At 34.0% G+C, this 16,549-nt stretch overlaps 1 protein-coding gene across 3 annotated transcripts in view; it reads right to left on the reverse strand.

Annotated features, from left to right (window-relative positions):
• Nucleotides 1–16,549, reverse strand: part of UCHL3 (ubiquitin C-terminal hydrolase L3) — a 48,582-nt gene that overhangs the window by 5,832 nt on the left and 26,201 nt on the right. For 2 of the 3 annotated variants that reach the window (XM_032864243.1, XM_032864242.1), the window contains exons 7-8: nt 5,900–6,091; nt 1,562–1,637 (exon numbers count right to left, since the gene is read on the reverse strand). In XM_032864243.1, coding sequence (XP_032720134.1) covers nt 1,562–1,637; nt 5,900–6,091 — 268 coding nt within the window. The remainder of the gene's footprint in view (nt 1–1,561; nt 1,638–5,899; nt 6,092–16,549) is intronic. The other variant, XM_032864244.1, reaches the window with a different exon arrangement.

Below are 16,549 nucleotides of genomic sequence, written 5' to 3' on the forward strand. Positions count from 1 at the left end.
TCTCTAGATACAGACTTTTGTAGACTGAATTCACAAAGCTGGTCTTCCACACTGCCTTGCAGGTCTGTCGTATGTGTCCGTAACAATGTGTTCTTTTCATTTCAGTTTGATTCCAACTCAGATCACTCTACTACTGTACAAAGCCCACGGGGTTGTAAATTTCTCCAAAATTAAGTTCTTTACCTTCCTTGTCCCCTTTAATAGAGCCATTTCTTTTTTTTTTTTCTTCAGAGAGAGAGAGGGAGAGAGAGCGAGCACAGGCAGACAGAATGGCAGGCAGAGGGAGAAGCAGGCTCCCTGCCGAGCAAGGAGTCCGATGTGGGACTCGATCCCAGGACGCCGAGATCATGACCCGAGCCAAAGGCAGAGGCTTTAACCCACTGAGCCACCCAGACGTCCTGAGCCATTTCTTTTTAATTAAGTGTATTATTCTGTTGTTATATTCCAAACATAAAATCTATCTAAATTTTATGGACCTCATTTAGAGTCACAGAAGTTCTTTCAGAATTCTTATGCTTTTAAATAAGCTGAGGAAAATCAAAGTGGCAAGTTAATACATAGACAGCAAGTAAGAAGAAAGAGAACTAAAAATCATGGTACCTAGAAATTGAAAAAAAGACTTCTCTTTTTATTTGGCTTTTTAAAAATTTTTTAAATTGAATTAATTTCTTTTCTTTCCTTTTATTTATTTTTCAAGTAGGCTCCTTGCCCAGAATGGAGCCCAAAGCAGGGTTTGAATTCACAATCCTGAGATTGAGACCTGAGCTGAAGACCAAGGATCAGATGCTTAACTGACTCAGCTACCTAGGCACCCCTTATTTGGCTTTTTTTAACCTAAGAAGAAAGTCTCATGGAAAAGGACAAGAAGGACTCACAATACTCACAATAAGTACCATATACCAGCCATTAAAGAATCATAATAAGTTTGTTATATCTGAATGGATCGATTAAAATTATGAGGATCTCCTCCAAAACTCTCCAAAATAGCCTACCTACAGTTAAATTTCTAAAAAATAAGTGCAGGTTTAGGCCAAAATGCCAAATAATTAATCACGACTACTTTGACATATGCCTTAGGGAAGTGTTGCCAGAAAACAGAGACTCCTGTAAAGTTATAAAAAATCAGATGCAACACAGAGATAGTACAAAAACCTAAAAACTAGTGATACTCATTAGTGATTACAAAAATTAGTCTTTATGAATATATTTTAAAAGTTGTTTCCAGATCAAGATAGTTCATCCAGATGTTGATGATAACTAACTTAATAATTTAGTAAAGAAAGCTGAAGTGATGTATAGGAGTTTCCTATGATTTTTACTTTCCTGCCCTGCTTGAAATACAAAGGAGGTATGCATACTTTCTTGAATTGTAATTTATTTAAACATCAAAAAAATTTTATTTTTTTCTAGTAAAAAATCTTAAATGGAAAACTTTCATTATGTCTATTCAATGTTATAGGGCAATTAATATTAAACACAATAAACATCAACAGTCCTATGAATCATAGAGACTTTCCCACTTATCATTTCCCTCCCCAGAGTAAATTTAAATAGTTCTTACCTAATTCATAGAGATGCCCATCTACATGAACTAATGCAATAAAATGAAGATCTACTTTTTCATCTATACTTGGTGCCTGAAATAGGAGGGAAAAATACATATGATGCATGTTAGTAGTCAAATCAATGAAGTACATGTAAATACATACAAATATGAAATGATATGAGAGAACATTTAACCAATATAATTCAAAGTTTATTAATCTTTGATATGGTAGACAAAGAATGAACACAACGACATTTATGACAATGACCTCAGGACATCAACCAGGAAAACACCGAATAAAAGCATATCGTTCTTAATCTCAACTGATCTAAGAACCTTTAATATTGTTCAACCTCAGAAGCGCTGGTGCCTAGCACAACGCCTGAAACATAGTAGATACACAATGCATACTTGCTGAATGAAATGAATGCATGAACTCATTTGTCTAATTTTTGATATTTGAAATAACAAAGTTTAAAAAAATTAATAGTGTAAGAGTTAAACTCCTTCCAAGCTAAATTTTAAGACATCAAGAAAGTGAATTCTTAATGATTTGAACTTGATAATCTTTTTTGAAAAATGTAATAAAGTCTTAGAATAAAACAAGTCTCATTGTTCATCATAGATTCAAAAAATTTAAAAATGAATAAATGCAGGAAACTAGCCCAAAAGAGTAAAGGGGGGGGGAGAGATAAAAGCAAATAAAATGCAATTAACTATAACCTATGATTTTTTGCCTGCTTTCTTAGTGAACTACTTGAAATTAAAATTACACCTAGGTTTTTTTTGTTTTCTTTTTTTTAGTTTACCAAATTCGATTTGCATTAAGCAATATCTGCTACATTTCTTAGAAATGTAAATAAGTTACCTAAAATCAATACATGATTAAATAGCACTATGGTATGCAGTAAACTGCCCAGTTAACACTGTGTGTTTGCTATATATCAAATCTTAAATGGTCTGGAATAAAATACAATCACTGTTAAATACAAGCAGAAATTTTAGAGGCAAATATTTTAAAAAGGCATAAGTCAAATCACATCTCATATTAACATCCTGTAACACAATAGTGTCTAAAATATAAAGTTTATACCTTTTTCACCTTCAGATAATTTTGTAATTTTAAGTTGTTTTCTAACAACAGCTTTAAGAAGTGTTCAGATGCAAAAAATTGAAAGCGACAGAATAAACATTACTATTTTGGATTTACTGAATATTTCTAAAACACGTACAGATAGAGGGACTCATCTAATCTCATATTATTCTGCCGAGATTATTTCCTTCCATTTATGAATGGGAGAATCTCAACATAACATTAATATGGCAAACTAGGTATTCCTAACTTCAATTGAAAATGAAAGAATTCCACTGTTGGTAGGAATCAAAATGATCTACTTTTGCTGCTGCTCCAGTAGTAGCCTCCTCCCCCGCGCAGCCCCATTTGCAGTGGCCCCTAGAACAGGGGACTGCCACTAGGTTCTGAGGCAGTCCATTTCGTCTTTGGACAGTTTTGCTGGAGTTATCCTTCATACTGAGACTAATATATGTCTCCCAGTGTTTTCCATGGTCTTAGAAAAAGTCTAATCCCTCTTGAACATGATATTTCTTCAAATATTTAAAGATAGTGGTAATGAGTTCCCTTACTTTCCTGGTCAGAGAATCAAAAAATATTACTGATCACTGAAATCCAATATCCTTGTTTTACTAATGACCGGAAGAGAATCCAATTTTTCAAGGCTAAACCTAGGCAATTCTACAAAGTATAAATTCAGTCTGTAACAAAAAAATGCTAGAAATGATTTTTTACCCAACTAGAAAAGAGTTTTGTTTTACTCATTACTCATTTACTCAATTTAAGACAATTCTCCAACAGGATATCAAGTATTTTAATTTTCAAAAATTATAAACTATTTTAACACCATCTCTTCTTAAAAAAATAATACATCTTATAGCTTCTATTTTTCATATTTTGTTAGTAAATACAACCATGCTAGAGGAAAAAGGAGTATAAGTGGGGTCAGAGACCTGAATATGTATCAGACCCTATGTACACTAGGTTTTTAAATCTGTTTTAAAGTTTAAATGAAATGCATGAAAGTATTTTGTAAATTGTTAAGTGCTATGAAAGCATTATGTAACTTTGCAATATTAATACTACATTATCACAAATATAAGAAATCACTAATGCTAGTGACTCATAATGGTGAGTCATTATACCTTTTATTCAACAGTGCATACTAAAAATATACAGCTCTAAAGAGGGCATGAAAAGTCTTCAAACTATTATTATAAAAGGTAAGTAAAGCTCAAAACTTCTAAGCTTTCCACAGAACCTTGGTACCTATTGTGAGCCTTTCCCTTTGATCAGATTCATTAGTCTGAGAGTCTGAAATCTGCAATTATCCAACTGCTTCAAAATTGTTCCACTTCAAACAAGACCAATAAAGTCAAAGTCTTCCATTTCAAAACATGACCAAGAAGGCAGAATCCGGAAGCTATAGACTGGATAATGTTGCCTATGCTTATTTTATATATATATATATTTTTTTTACAAAGGTCCCTAATTTACAATACAACATGTATTATTATTATTTCTGACAACTAAAAATAATATAACAAATCAATTAGAAATAAATTAAATACTAAATATAAATTTCAAATTGTTGAAAATAACATTTTAAATTTAATTTATACTTGTAGGCACTGGCACTGTTTTAAGTGCCTTCAAAGTACTGACCAACTCATCATCATGTAAACTCTATGAGACAGATAATATACTCATTTATTCTCAAGAAAACAGTTTAACAGCTAGTAGGTGATAGAATCTGGTTTCAAACTCAGGTGGGGTAGTTTAGAATCCATACTATGCTATGAAAATACTTATGAAGCTATAAAGCATCAGAATTAATATGGAGAGTGAAGATCAAAATTATGTAACATCATATAAAACTGGAAACACCAATTTTATGATATGTTCACTTATATTTAGAATATTTTAAAAGTACTAAGGAATCAATCATATTTAGAATCAATTTTGCCCAAGATAGAACTTACAAAATTGGGGTTTTACTCTGATCAATTCACCTTTTATCTCCTACTATGCCAAACAGTGTATGGCACAGTAGGGAAGCAACAAATATTAAATCGATAAATGAATAAAAATGGCAAATGCATGTTGTGATCCAATGAGGAAAATGAAATAGACAGCAGTTTATTGACTGATACTCAGCATAAATGAAAGGCTATTTTGATGACCATACTGACATTTGGTAGAAACAGATATTTAAGGAAACATGTCAAGACTACTTCACAGTTTGTGTCTAGCTCTGGAAGAGTAAATAAAGGGAAAGAAAGAATGTTTGACACCTTTTAATTTGTTTAGCATTAAATGTATGAGGAATCAGACTTCCTCTGGCTTCAAAAGTTAGGATTTCCAGAAGCATCAAGTTTCTTATAAATGGATAGCATACATCAAATCTTTCAGATACAGCATTTCTAGGTAGACTCTGCCAAACCACAGTCATTGCTATTAACAATCTAAAAGACATCAGAAAGAAAAGAGCTGGAGTTGCCTAACCCTACAATTTATTTCAATCATGAGAATTATTAGAATTCCATCATCAACCTCAACATTTAAGATAATTGGCAAGATTTTAAGAACAAATGTACTTTTTAATAGTTTTTAATATTATCAACCTAAGAAGGAGAAATCATAAAATTTGTGGGAAGCAATTCTCAAGGAGAAAATCTTCACCTCCTACTTGGAAAAAGATCTTTAGAAACTGAATAGGTAGGGAAGATTGGATCAAGATTAAACCAAGTACCTGAGACACCTCAGGGAATAAAATAGCTTAGATGAACACCCTACACCATGAAGGATTAGGTTAAGGATAGAGTAAGTAAAGTGACCCCAGAGCATGACAAGAGACTATAGTCATGTTCAGAAACATGAAAAAAAATAAAGAGATGGCAAAGAACGCAGAAGGTACACAGCATTTGTTGACCTGGGTCAACTAAATGAAATCAGAGAGATGAAGGTTAAGAGAATACATATTCACTTTAACAACAGACAGGAACTTAAACATTGTCATGAATGTCGATCAGTATTCATCAAAAGGCAGGCATCCTAATGCTGGCGGGATATGGAGTGGGAAGATGAATGTTCACCGAGGCACTGGTGAAAGTCAAGCTAGACTGCAAAGCATAGAGGTATGCTTGCAATCTTATTGGGGGGAAAAAAGCTAATGGTTGAGTGAACCAAGAGAAAAGCACTTTGAAGACTGAAGAAGTGTAAGGAAAAAAATGGACTATCCTTGTCACTGGAAGAAGAGATGGAAGATTGACTACACTTACAACAGAATGGAGACCCATAGATGGTAGGCGTAAGAAGGGTCGCCAGCGACGAAGACGGAGAGATGGACTGGTAGCTTTTGCAGGGCCTACATGGTTACGTTTGACCCAGGGCAGGGATGCATGGTGACACAATGATGAGGCCTTCGTTCTGCAGTGGCTAGAATGAGGCTGTGATGAGGATGGCGAGGAGGACTACATAATTAAAAAAGAGAACATTTTACTTAGACCACGTTACTGGGCGATCATTTTTTTTTCTTAAAAGCAACGTATGGTCACACTTGTCTTTATATGGTCTAGTACTTTTAATCAACCATAATCTAGAAAAGGATCATATATGAATGTTGGTTAAAACTGGATAAAGTGGAAATATATAACTAAGGTATAAGGTTATATGCCATAGCTTCTGTAAGGATACATCTAAAATATTTACCTACTCTCATTTGTGTAGCACAGTCTCATGGAATTATTTAAAAGCCACTAATAATGGAATTATCACATCAAATTGTTAAAAAAACAGAACACACACACACAGAACACACAACATGTAACACATACAAAACACAAAGAATACTGTGTAGAAGAAAACAATATGGTGATAGGCAGTGATGAAAAGAATTCTTTAGTGGGAATAAGCTCTAAGAGGGAAAAAAAAAAACCTTTAAAATATAAAGAGGAGTAGAGCAATCCTCTGAAGCTGATAACCTGCATTAAGTATTCTCTTACTTACACTGACAAGTTAAATGGAAACTACCATAGCCTATTAGCCATCTTTCACTAATCAATAGTGTTTGTTAAAATATGTACCATTTATTTTGTCCTAGGCACTCTTTTAAGAACTTTACATTATCTATTCATTTAATCTCCCAGCAATCCATGAGACAGGTACCATATTCCCATTTTACAAATGAGGAATCAGAACACACAGAGGTTAAATAATATAACCCAGGCCATTATTCTAGCAAGTGGCAGGGATAGGATTTGGATACAGGAAATCTGGTTCTAGAATCCATTGTGTAGAATCACCTTGATGTGTACCCTCATTTTCCAAGGGAAAGATTTTATAACTAACTTAATAGATCAGATTCTAATGAGGAGAGGTACAATCCTCTTAAAATTAGATATTTTGAGAATCATGCTTTCAAACATAATTACGGCACAAAGGTTGAATCTGGCCCAACAGTTTTTCACAAAATGCACATGCTTACAATAAGTAACTTATTAATGGTAATCCAAATGTTAATTTTATGATTGCTACCTCCAATAAATATTACCAGTACATGAAATAAAAGTTTAAGGCAGTGTGAAAAAATTATAATCATTTATAACCATAGTGAGAAGCAGCAATAAGAATAGTATTATGAGGGGCGCCTGGGTGGCTCAGTGGGTTAAGCCTCTGCTTTGGGCTCAGGTCATGATCTCAAGGTCCTGGGATCGAGCCCCACATCAGGCTCTCTGCTCAGCGGGGAGCCTGCTTCCTCCTCTCTCTCTGTCTGCCTCTCTGCTTACTTGTGATTTCTCTGTCAAATAAATAAATAAAATATTAAAAAAAAAAAAGAATAGTGTTATGAGTCCTTGGGAAGCGATAATGATCACTAACCATGACTTATTCTCTTTAGGAAAATGAAGGGGTTTTCCCCTAATGATTTCTAGGACTCTTTCAACCCTAAAAATTCTGTGATCCTTTTTAGTATTTTCAATCTGTGGAAACAGTACAGTAACCTAAAATAAAGCTATAACTGCAATAAGGGTTTAAAAAACTAGTGGCTCTTAATAAGAACCAGTCAACCAGAAATACATAAATAAATCCTCTTGGCTCTATACAGGAGTAAATGGTCTGCTCCCACAGACACAGTCTAATCAGAAGTTTCACGTATTCAATCTGATTACATTAAAATAGGAGAAAGAAAGGGAAGGAGAGAATGGGGATAAGAAGAAAAATGGATGAAGAGAGAAAAGAAATGGAGGAAAGAAAGAAAGGGAAGGAGAGATGACTAATGAGCAGGGGAAAAAAACAACAATCTTCTGAGCAAGGAGGAGAGATTACTAAGCTACAAGTAGAACTGGAAGGTGAATACCAAAAGAATGTGGAAGGTTTGGGGAGGTGATATGGGAAAAGGATTCCTGGCCAAGAATTCAGTGTCAGAAAAAGAACAGAAAATAGGGACAAGGAAGACATATTCACAGAACTAGACCACCGGGTCTAGGATTTGATTTTACCCTTTCAATCAAAAGAGCTGGCCTGTTACTTTTCCAGGGATGCTGGAAGAAGACTTGGGATGCCTGGGTCAGAGAAAAGGGACTTGACTTCTAGCACAGCCAGGAGCACGATCATCTACAGGTCTGCATGCGCTCACGCTCACGGGAGGGCGACACAGAGGGCCTAGATGGATAGCTGCACACAAGGAGAGCTGCATTCCAGGAGAGGAATATTGAGTTTGCGGAATCGTGTTTTATAGCAAAAAGCAAGCAAACATTCTCTTTCCTATAAGCAGACCTTACCTAATCCCTCACAATTTCCTACTGGGAGAAAAGCAGTTTCTCTTCAAGTGTAATGGCCTTCTTCTTTTGCCATTTTTGAAAAACCTTTTAAGAACTTAAAAAAAAAAAAATCAAGCTTATAAAGTTGCAAAAACAAAAGTAGCACAGGAAGAACTGAACTCTTTACCCACGAGATCCTAGCCCCCATTCGCTTTGTCCTCTGCATTTATGCTCTCTTTCTATATAATTTTTTTCCTGAACCATTTGGGGGTTTAGGGTAAGTTACATATATCATGGTCCTTTACCCTCAAGGTATTTCCTACAGACTAAGAGAATTCTCTTACATAACAGCAGTGTAGTTACCACCTTCATAATTTTAGATTGCTATAATATCTTGTCTAGTCTGCCCATATTTTAATTTGTTAGTTGACCTATTCATTTCTTTTAGAGCATTTTCCCTCGTGACCTAGGAACAGGTACATTGAATTTACTTGTCCTGTCTTTTCAGTATCCTTTAACTTGGAATATTTCCAACAGTCTTCCCTTGTCCTTTATGACATTAATATTTCAACAGTCTCCATCCCCCATTTTTAAATAAACAATTTTCTACATAAAAAAATCATGCTATGAATACAGACACTTATTTCTTCCCTTCTAACCCATATGACCTTTCTTCTTCTTGCTTTCCTGCCAGGATCTTTAGTATAATAATGAATTTCATTGATTTCTGCTTTTATCTTTATTATTTCTTCCTTCTATTTGACTTGGGTTTAATTTGCTCTTCTTTTACTACCTTAAGGTAAAATGTTAGATTACTGACTTGAAAAGATCTTTTCTTTTCTACTATAAGCATTTAATACTATGAATTTATCTTGAATCCTTGCCTTTTCTTTTCTACTGTAAGCATTTAGTGCTATTGATTTTTCTGTAACTCCTGTTTTTTCTCTTCTATAAGCACTTAATGTTAAAGAGTCCCAGCTCCTGCTTTACCTGAAACCTGTATATTTTGATTTTTAAAAAATCTTATTCAATTTAAGATGTTTCCTAATTTCCTTTGTGACTTCCTCTTTGACCCATGAACTATTTAAAAGTATATTGTTTCACTTCTAAATATTTGGGAATTTGTCAGATATTTCTCACTGCTGATTTCTAATTTAATTTCATTAATCTAGAAAACATTCTTTGTATGATTTCCACTTTTAAGAAAATTGTTAATTTCCTGATCCAGGGTATGGTGTATCCTGGTGCACATTCCATGTGTATTTGAAAAGAATGCATAATTAAGCTGTTTGGGGATGGAATATTCATAAATGTTAATAGGGTCAAGTTGTTTAGTAACATTGTGAAAGTCTTCTATGTTAAGGTCTTACTAATTTTAAGGTCTACTTGTTCTACTGATTACTGAGGAGACTGCCGAAATATCCAAATATTTGTGCATTGTCTATTTCCTCCTTCAAATTTCCCAGTGTTTGCCTCATATTTTTAGAGGTTCTATTTTCAGCTACATACACATATTTTATGTCTTATTGGTGAATTGATCTCTTTATCCTTAGAATATCCTTTATCACTGTAAAATATTCCTGGTTCTTAAATCTACATCACCTAATTTCAATATTATTCCAGCTTTCTTTTGATCACTCTTTGCATTGTATATCTTTTCCCATTATTTTAATTTAAATCTTTCCAAGTCTTTACATTTAAAGTGACTTTCTTGTAGATACATATAATTGTGTTCTTGCTTTTTTACCAGTTATAATCTTTCTTTCAATTGATGGGTTTACATTAAGACCATTTATATTTTATTAATTTCATGTAATCATTGATATGGTTGACTTAAAACCTATCATCTTGTCAGCTCTCTACTTTCACCATCTGTTCTTTGTTGTTCTTTCTTTGCCTTTTTTTGGATTATTTCTATGATTCCATTTTATATGTGCTATTGTCTTATTGCTTATATTTCTTTTTCGGTAATTGTCCTTGGGTTTAAAATGTTTCTTTTGTCACAGTGCACCTTCAAATAATATTACACTGTATGTCATCTAAAAGCCTTATGGCAGTATTCTGAATTCTTTCTCCCATCCTTCGTGCTAATGCCATATATTTTAATGTATCCTATAAATTTATAATACATGGCTACTACTTTACATTTAGACAGTTAATTATCTTCTAAAGCAATTTTTTAAAAGAACAAAATTTATTTTACATTTACCTTCCCTTGTTCCATTTCCAGCCCTTCCCAAGTTTTTGTGTAGCTCCAAATTGTAGTACAGGTAAGCTGCTGATGAATCGTTTTGGGTTGTTTCAATGTGTCCTTTAGTTTTGAAAGATATTTTTGTTTTAATTCTTTCAACACTTTAAAAATATCATTCCATGGTGTTCTGGCTTGCATAATTTCTCATGAGAAGCCTGCTGTAATTCTTATCTTTGTTCCTCTGTATCTAACCTATCTTTTTCTTCTGGCTGCCTTGAACATTTTCTACTTATCTTTTGTTTACAGTAGTTTGAGTATTATGTAGCTCAGTGTATATGTGTGTTTGGTTTTTGGAGGATAGGGGTACCATCCTACCTAGTGCTCTTTGAGATTCTTGAAGCTGTGATCTGAGGTCTTTAATTATTCTTTGAAAAGCAGCCATTAGATCTTGAAATGTTTTTTCTGTCCCATGTCCCCATCTCACCCTCGCCTCTTCTTTCCTTCTAGGATTCTCTTTTCATGTATTAGATCATTTGAAATGCCCTACAACTCTTGGATGCCCTGGGTACCCCCTACCACCAGCAGTATATTTTACTTTTGCGGTCTATATGAGTATGATGTGTCTTCACATTTACTGATTTTCCCCTCAATTTTGTGAAGTCTACTGGTTGGTGGACCCATGAAAGGAATTCTTCATCTCTGATACCATATTTTTCATTACTAACATTTCCATTTGATTCTTATAGTTTCCAACTCTCTGCTGATATTGCCTCTTTGTTAGTACATGTCCACTTTGTTCTCATGAGTCTTTAACATATTATTTATAGTTATTTCAAACTACATCTGACAGGTCCAATATTTGGATCATATCTGACTCTGATTCTGTTGACTGGTTTGTCTAATAACAATGTATTGTTGTTTTTCTTGTTTCTTCTTTGTCTTGTAATTTTTGGTTAAAAGTTATACATCCTGTGTAAGAGCAGACTGAGGTAAATACTTTTTATGCCTGAGAATGGGCATACCTTTTCTGCTACAACTTTAGTGTGTGGAATTGAATCAGTCTAGTCAGAAGCTGAGCTGTTCTGTGTTTTATTGTGCTACGGTTAACCTCAGCAACCTACCAGCTTAAAATTCGTCTAGCATTACCTTGTGCTTAGGGTAGCAGCTAGGCTGTTGGATGCTTTCTTTTTCAGTGTTCTTGTTCCACCCACAGCTTTAGGCTTTTTCTCAGAGCCTGGGTTCAGAGGTCTCTCTCCTTGTTATTGACTCACTCACACACTTTTGACACTTGTTTATTGATGCTGACTGGTCTTTAATGGTGGGAAGGTAGAGATATTCTTTATTGCTCTGGTTTAGCCATTGCTTCTACCATTATAGCTAGGCTGTCTATCCCTGGTATCAAGAACCAGGCTTTCCTCCTTCGACTATCTCTCTCGTTGTTTTCTGCCCCTTCCCCAAAAAGGTTATTTTATCTATTCCCTTACCCAAAGAAGGGGTTTTGTCCTAGCATCTTTAGGTTTTGTTCTGTAGGGGAGAAGAACCAAGGCTTGGAGCCTTAGCCGAAGTACAAACTGCTCCCTTCCTCAGGTTTGTACCTTAAGTCTCTCTCTAGTCTTGTCCTTAGTCTATCTTGTAAGTACCAGTGAAGTTTGTGGAGTGAATGAGAGCTTCCCTTTTGGGGCCCCTTACAGCAATTTTATAATTTCATACTAGTCTATACTTGGCCTTTAGCAATTTGTTAAAATTTTTAGCATTTTGTTTCTTTTTTTCTTTTTATAAAAAGGGATCATATGCTTCATGCTGCTTTTTTCACTATCCATATATTTTGGGCATCTATCCACCCCAATAAGTATGTATCTATATCATTTTTCAAGGCAAGATATTATTTTTTAAATATGGTTAAATAGATGAACCATAAATAAATATATATATATATATATATATATATATATATATATATATATATATATATATATATATATATAAAATTGTATATTTAGGTTGTTTGTAGTTTTCTACATTTATAAACTATGCTATAAATAGGTTCACACAAGTATCTTTAATATGTTCACCAATGAATAATAGTAATAGCTAACATTGTGTGACTATCGTTATATACCAGATGTTCTAAACTACAGATGACAAAGATCCTCACAATAACCCTATAAAGTAAAAATTATGATCATTTCTATTTAAAAATGGAGATACAATTGTTGTCCAAGCTCTATCAGATTATCTATAGGCGATTTTAGCCTTTTTTACTCATCACATCTTCCAATGTAAACTTATATAAGAGAAAAGAATGAAAAACGTATACCATGCTGAATGAGTTCCACACTTTAAGTTTGTATGCATGTGTGTCTGTATCTGGCTATGTTTTTATGTTGTAGAAAATAAAAAATAGGCCAGTACAATACTATATTATGACTGTTTTACTTTTAAACACCTTGAAAAGGTCTTAGGGAAGAAAGCTGTTACTATTTTATAGTCCAAGTGCCAGCTTACTATTATTTTTAATAAATAAGTGAACATGTTAAGATGTTAAACGTTAGAAGCATTAATTCTAAATGTTTAGTCTAGTCATATTTATTTCTACCTAATGCTAAATGAACACGATGTATACATATTTTCTCTAATAACATGATTTCTAAAGATAATCTAATTCATAATTTAGACATAATATTGTACATCATATATATTTTCAATTCTAATAAAAATTTATATGATAGGGGCACCTGGGTGGCTCAGTGGGTTAAAGCCTCTGCCTTCGGCTCAGGTCATGATCCCAGGGTCCTGGGATCGAGCCCCGCGTCTGGCTCTCTGCTCAGCAGGGAGCCTGCTTCCCTTCCTCTCTCTCTGCCTGCCTCTCTGCCTACTTGTGATCTCTGTCTGTCAATAAATAAATAAAATCTTTAAAAAAAAATTATATGATAATTCAGGAAAAGGCTGTCAAGTAATATCATTTCAAGAGATGAAATAACTTTGATATGAAGTATGCAATTATGGATTCTTAGAACTCCTAGGCTTTCTTCGTAGAATTATAAAGAATTACATGAACTTTTAAATTTTCATATTAACTGTCAACACAAATGCTTAAGAAGCCAAGATAGGGGCTGCCTGGGTGGCTCAGTGGGTTAAGCCTCTGCCTTCAGCTCAGGTCATGATCTCAGGGTCTTGGGATCGAGTCCCATATCGGGCTCTCTGCTAGGCGGTGAGCCTGCTTCCTCCTCTCTCTCTCTCCCTCTCTCTCTACTTGTGATCTCTCTCTGTCAAATAAATAAAATCTTTAAAAAAAAAAAAAAAAAGCCAAGATAGGCTGCCTTTCAAAATATGAAAATTTAAACTGTAAACTGAATCTTGAGACTAAATATCCAATTTTTCATTGTCTTCCATACTAATTGGAAAAGATCAAATATGTATAATTTATTCTTGAATCTTTCAGAAGAGTCATAATAAAGAGCTCATTCCCTCGGTTTTTCAGTTCTGGTAGAGGAATCCAAAATTGCTAAAAATTACGTATTTCACTAAAATTACTAAAAACATCAATATCTGCCAGGACTTTAACATTGAACCTGCATCCCCTCTGCTGTGTGGGTAATGCAACCATATAATGTACCTATATATATAGAACACTTTGCATATACTATAAATCTATCTCTTTATTACATGATGTTTGGAAATATCTAGAATAGACTTTTCAGAACCCCAGGCATTTTAAAAGCAGAGTAAATGTTTTGCTCTTTATAAAACACTTAGGAATTTAATAAATTAGAATTAGGTATAAACATTCATTTTAAGAGATTTTTAAGCATTCTCATTTCAACTTAAATCCTCAGAGTTTAAAAATAAAACACCAAAAAAATAAAATAAAATAAAATAAAATACAGAGAGTGAGTTTATCATGAGAATGTTGGGGTTTTTTAATATTCAGAAGCAAAAGGACTCAATTGACTTGCCCAGAGCATTCAACTAGTGCCTGTCAAAGCGAGAGGCAGAACATATGACTCCTGGCTCTAAATTCAGTGTTTTCATTACATACAAATCCACTCACCCATCAATTGTCAACTAATTTATCTGATTCAGAGAGGGAAATCTATTACTATCTTTATCTGTATTCTCCAAACACAATTCAAGAATTTGTTTTCCAAAACTTATAAATAGTTCAGAAAAAAAAAAAAAAAAGAAAAAACCCAGAACCAAAATTCCCGGGTCATACGAGGCCAAATTACTTTTCCTTCACAGGTAACATGCATGTTACCTTGTATATGAGAAAATGAGTTAACTGCTCCTTAAACTGTTTAATAACAATAAAAAAAAAATAGAAATACCATGAAGACTAAAAAGAAATGATCTAAACCTTTAATAAAAAAGTGGAGAGTGTGTGTCCCTTTAAAAAGGAAAATTACCTTCTTTCAACTAATACACCTCTCTGTGTGTAGGAAAAATGAAGACTATTCTTTAAACTGTTTAACATTAGGGGTGCCTGGGTGGCTCAGTGGGTTAAAGCCTCTGCCTTTAGCTCAGGTCATGATCCCAGGTCCTGGGATCAAGCCCCACATTGGGCTTCTGTTCAGCAGGGAGCCTGCTTCCTCCTCTCTCTCTGCCTGCTTCTCTGCCTACTTGTGATCTCTGTCTGTCAAATAAATAAATAAAATCTTAAAAAAAAAAAAAGATTTAAACGGTTTAACATTAACCAAGGAATTAGAAATACTATAAAGGCTAAAAAGAAATGATACAGACATTTTTTAAAAAGGGGGCAGGGGGTCTGCCTAAAAGAACTTGTCTATTAAGAAATCAGGGTTTGGGGGCACCTGGGTGGCTCAGTGGGTTAAAGCCTCTGCCTTCGGCTCAGGTTGTGATCCCAGGATCCTGGGATCGAACCCCGCATCGGGCTCTTTGCTCTCCAGGGAGCCTGCTTCCCCCCTCTCTCTGCCTGCCTCTCTGCCTACTTGTGATCTCTGTCTGTCAAATAAATAAATAAAATCTTAAAAAAAAAAAAAGAAAAGAAAAGAAATCAGGGTTTGGTAGGTTATTTAAGTGCTCAAATCTGAATTATTTTAAAATGCTAAAATAAACGAAGTAGATTTTGGCTTACACCCAAAACATTTTCTCATTTTAATGGGCATCCTATTATTATGAAAAATATCATTATAACCATGTAATTTTCTGAACATGAAGGGATCATTAGCTGGTAGATACTTAAAATAATTACTGTTTTCTGAAATATACATGATATGATAATCAAAAGACTGTCTTGGTTTATGGGTGAGATTTTATGTTTAATATAAGGAAATATCTACTAAGAGCTAACTTAGATATAGGGGTAACAAGGAATAAAGTATTCAGCACAACTCTGGACAGTTATAATGCATTACATATTTGTATTAATTGGCTGTAGAAATAAGTCAATCAGAGAAAGACAATTATCATATGGTTTCACTCACATGTGGAATTTAAGAAATAAAACAGAGGAGCAAAGGAGAAAGGAAGGAAAAGCAAAAGAAGAAATCAGAGAGGGAGACAAACTTCCAGGGTTGCTGGAGGGGAACGGGGTCATTTGGTGATGGACATTAAGGAGGTTACGTGATATAATGAGCACTAAGTGTTTAAGACTGATGAATCACTAAACTCTACCTCTGAAACAAATAATACACTATATGTTAATTAATTGAATTTAAATAAAAAATTATTAGCTATATTTAAGTTTGCTTTTAGGACAAAAACAAATCTTTAAAATTAAAAATCATTTCTTCTTTTTTGTGTTAGGATTTTGATTTATGTACACATTGTGTTGCCTTCAGAGCATGGTTACTTACTAGCTATGTGACCTTGAACAAGTAATTTCTCAGATTTCCCACCAATAAAATGGGGTAACATATATGGATCTTAAGGAATTTAGAGGATTAGTACAGTATAACTATACTAATCATTAAAATAAGATGGCAAACATACTTTCAAAAGCAGTAAGAATTAAGAAGATG

This window comes from Lontra canadensis, unplaced genomic scaffold, assembly GCF_010015895.1.
Source record: "Lontra canadensis isolate GAN:19392208 unplaced genomic scaffold, GSC_riverotter_1.0 scaffold26, whole genome shotgun sequence".
Lineage (NCBI taxonomy): Eukaryota > Metazoa > Chordata > Mammalia > Carnivora > Mustelidae > Lontra > Lontra canadensis.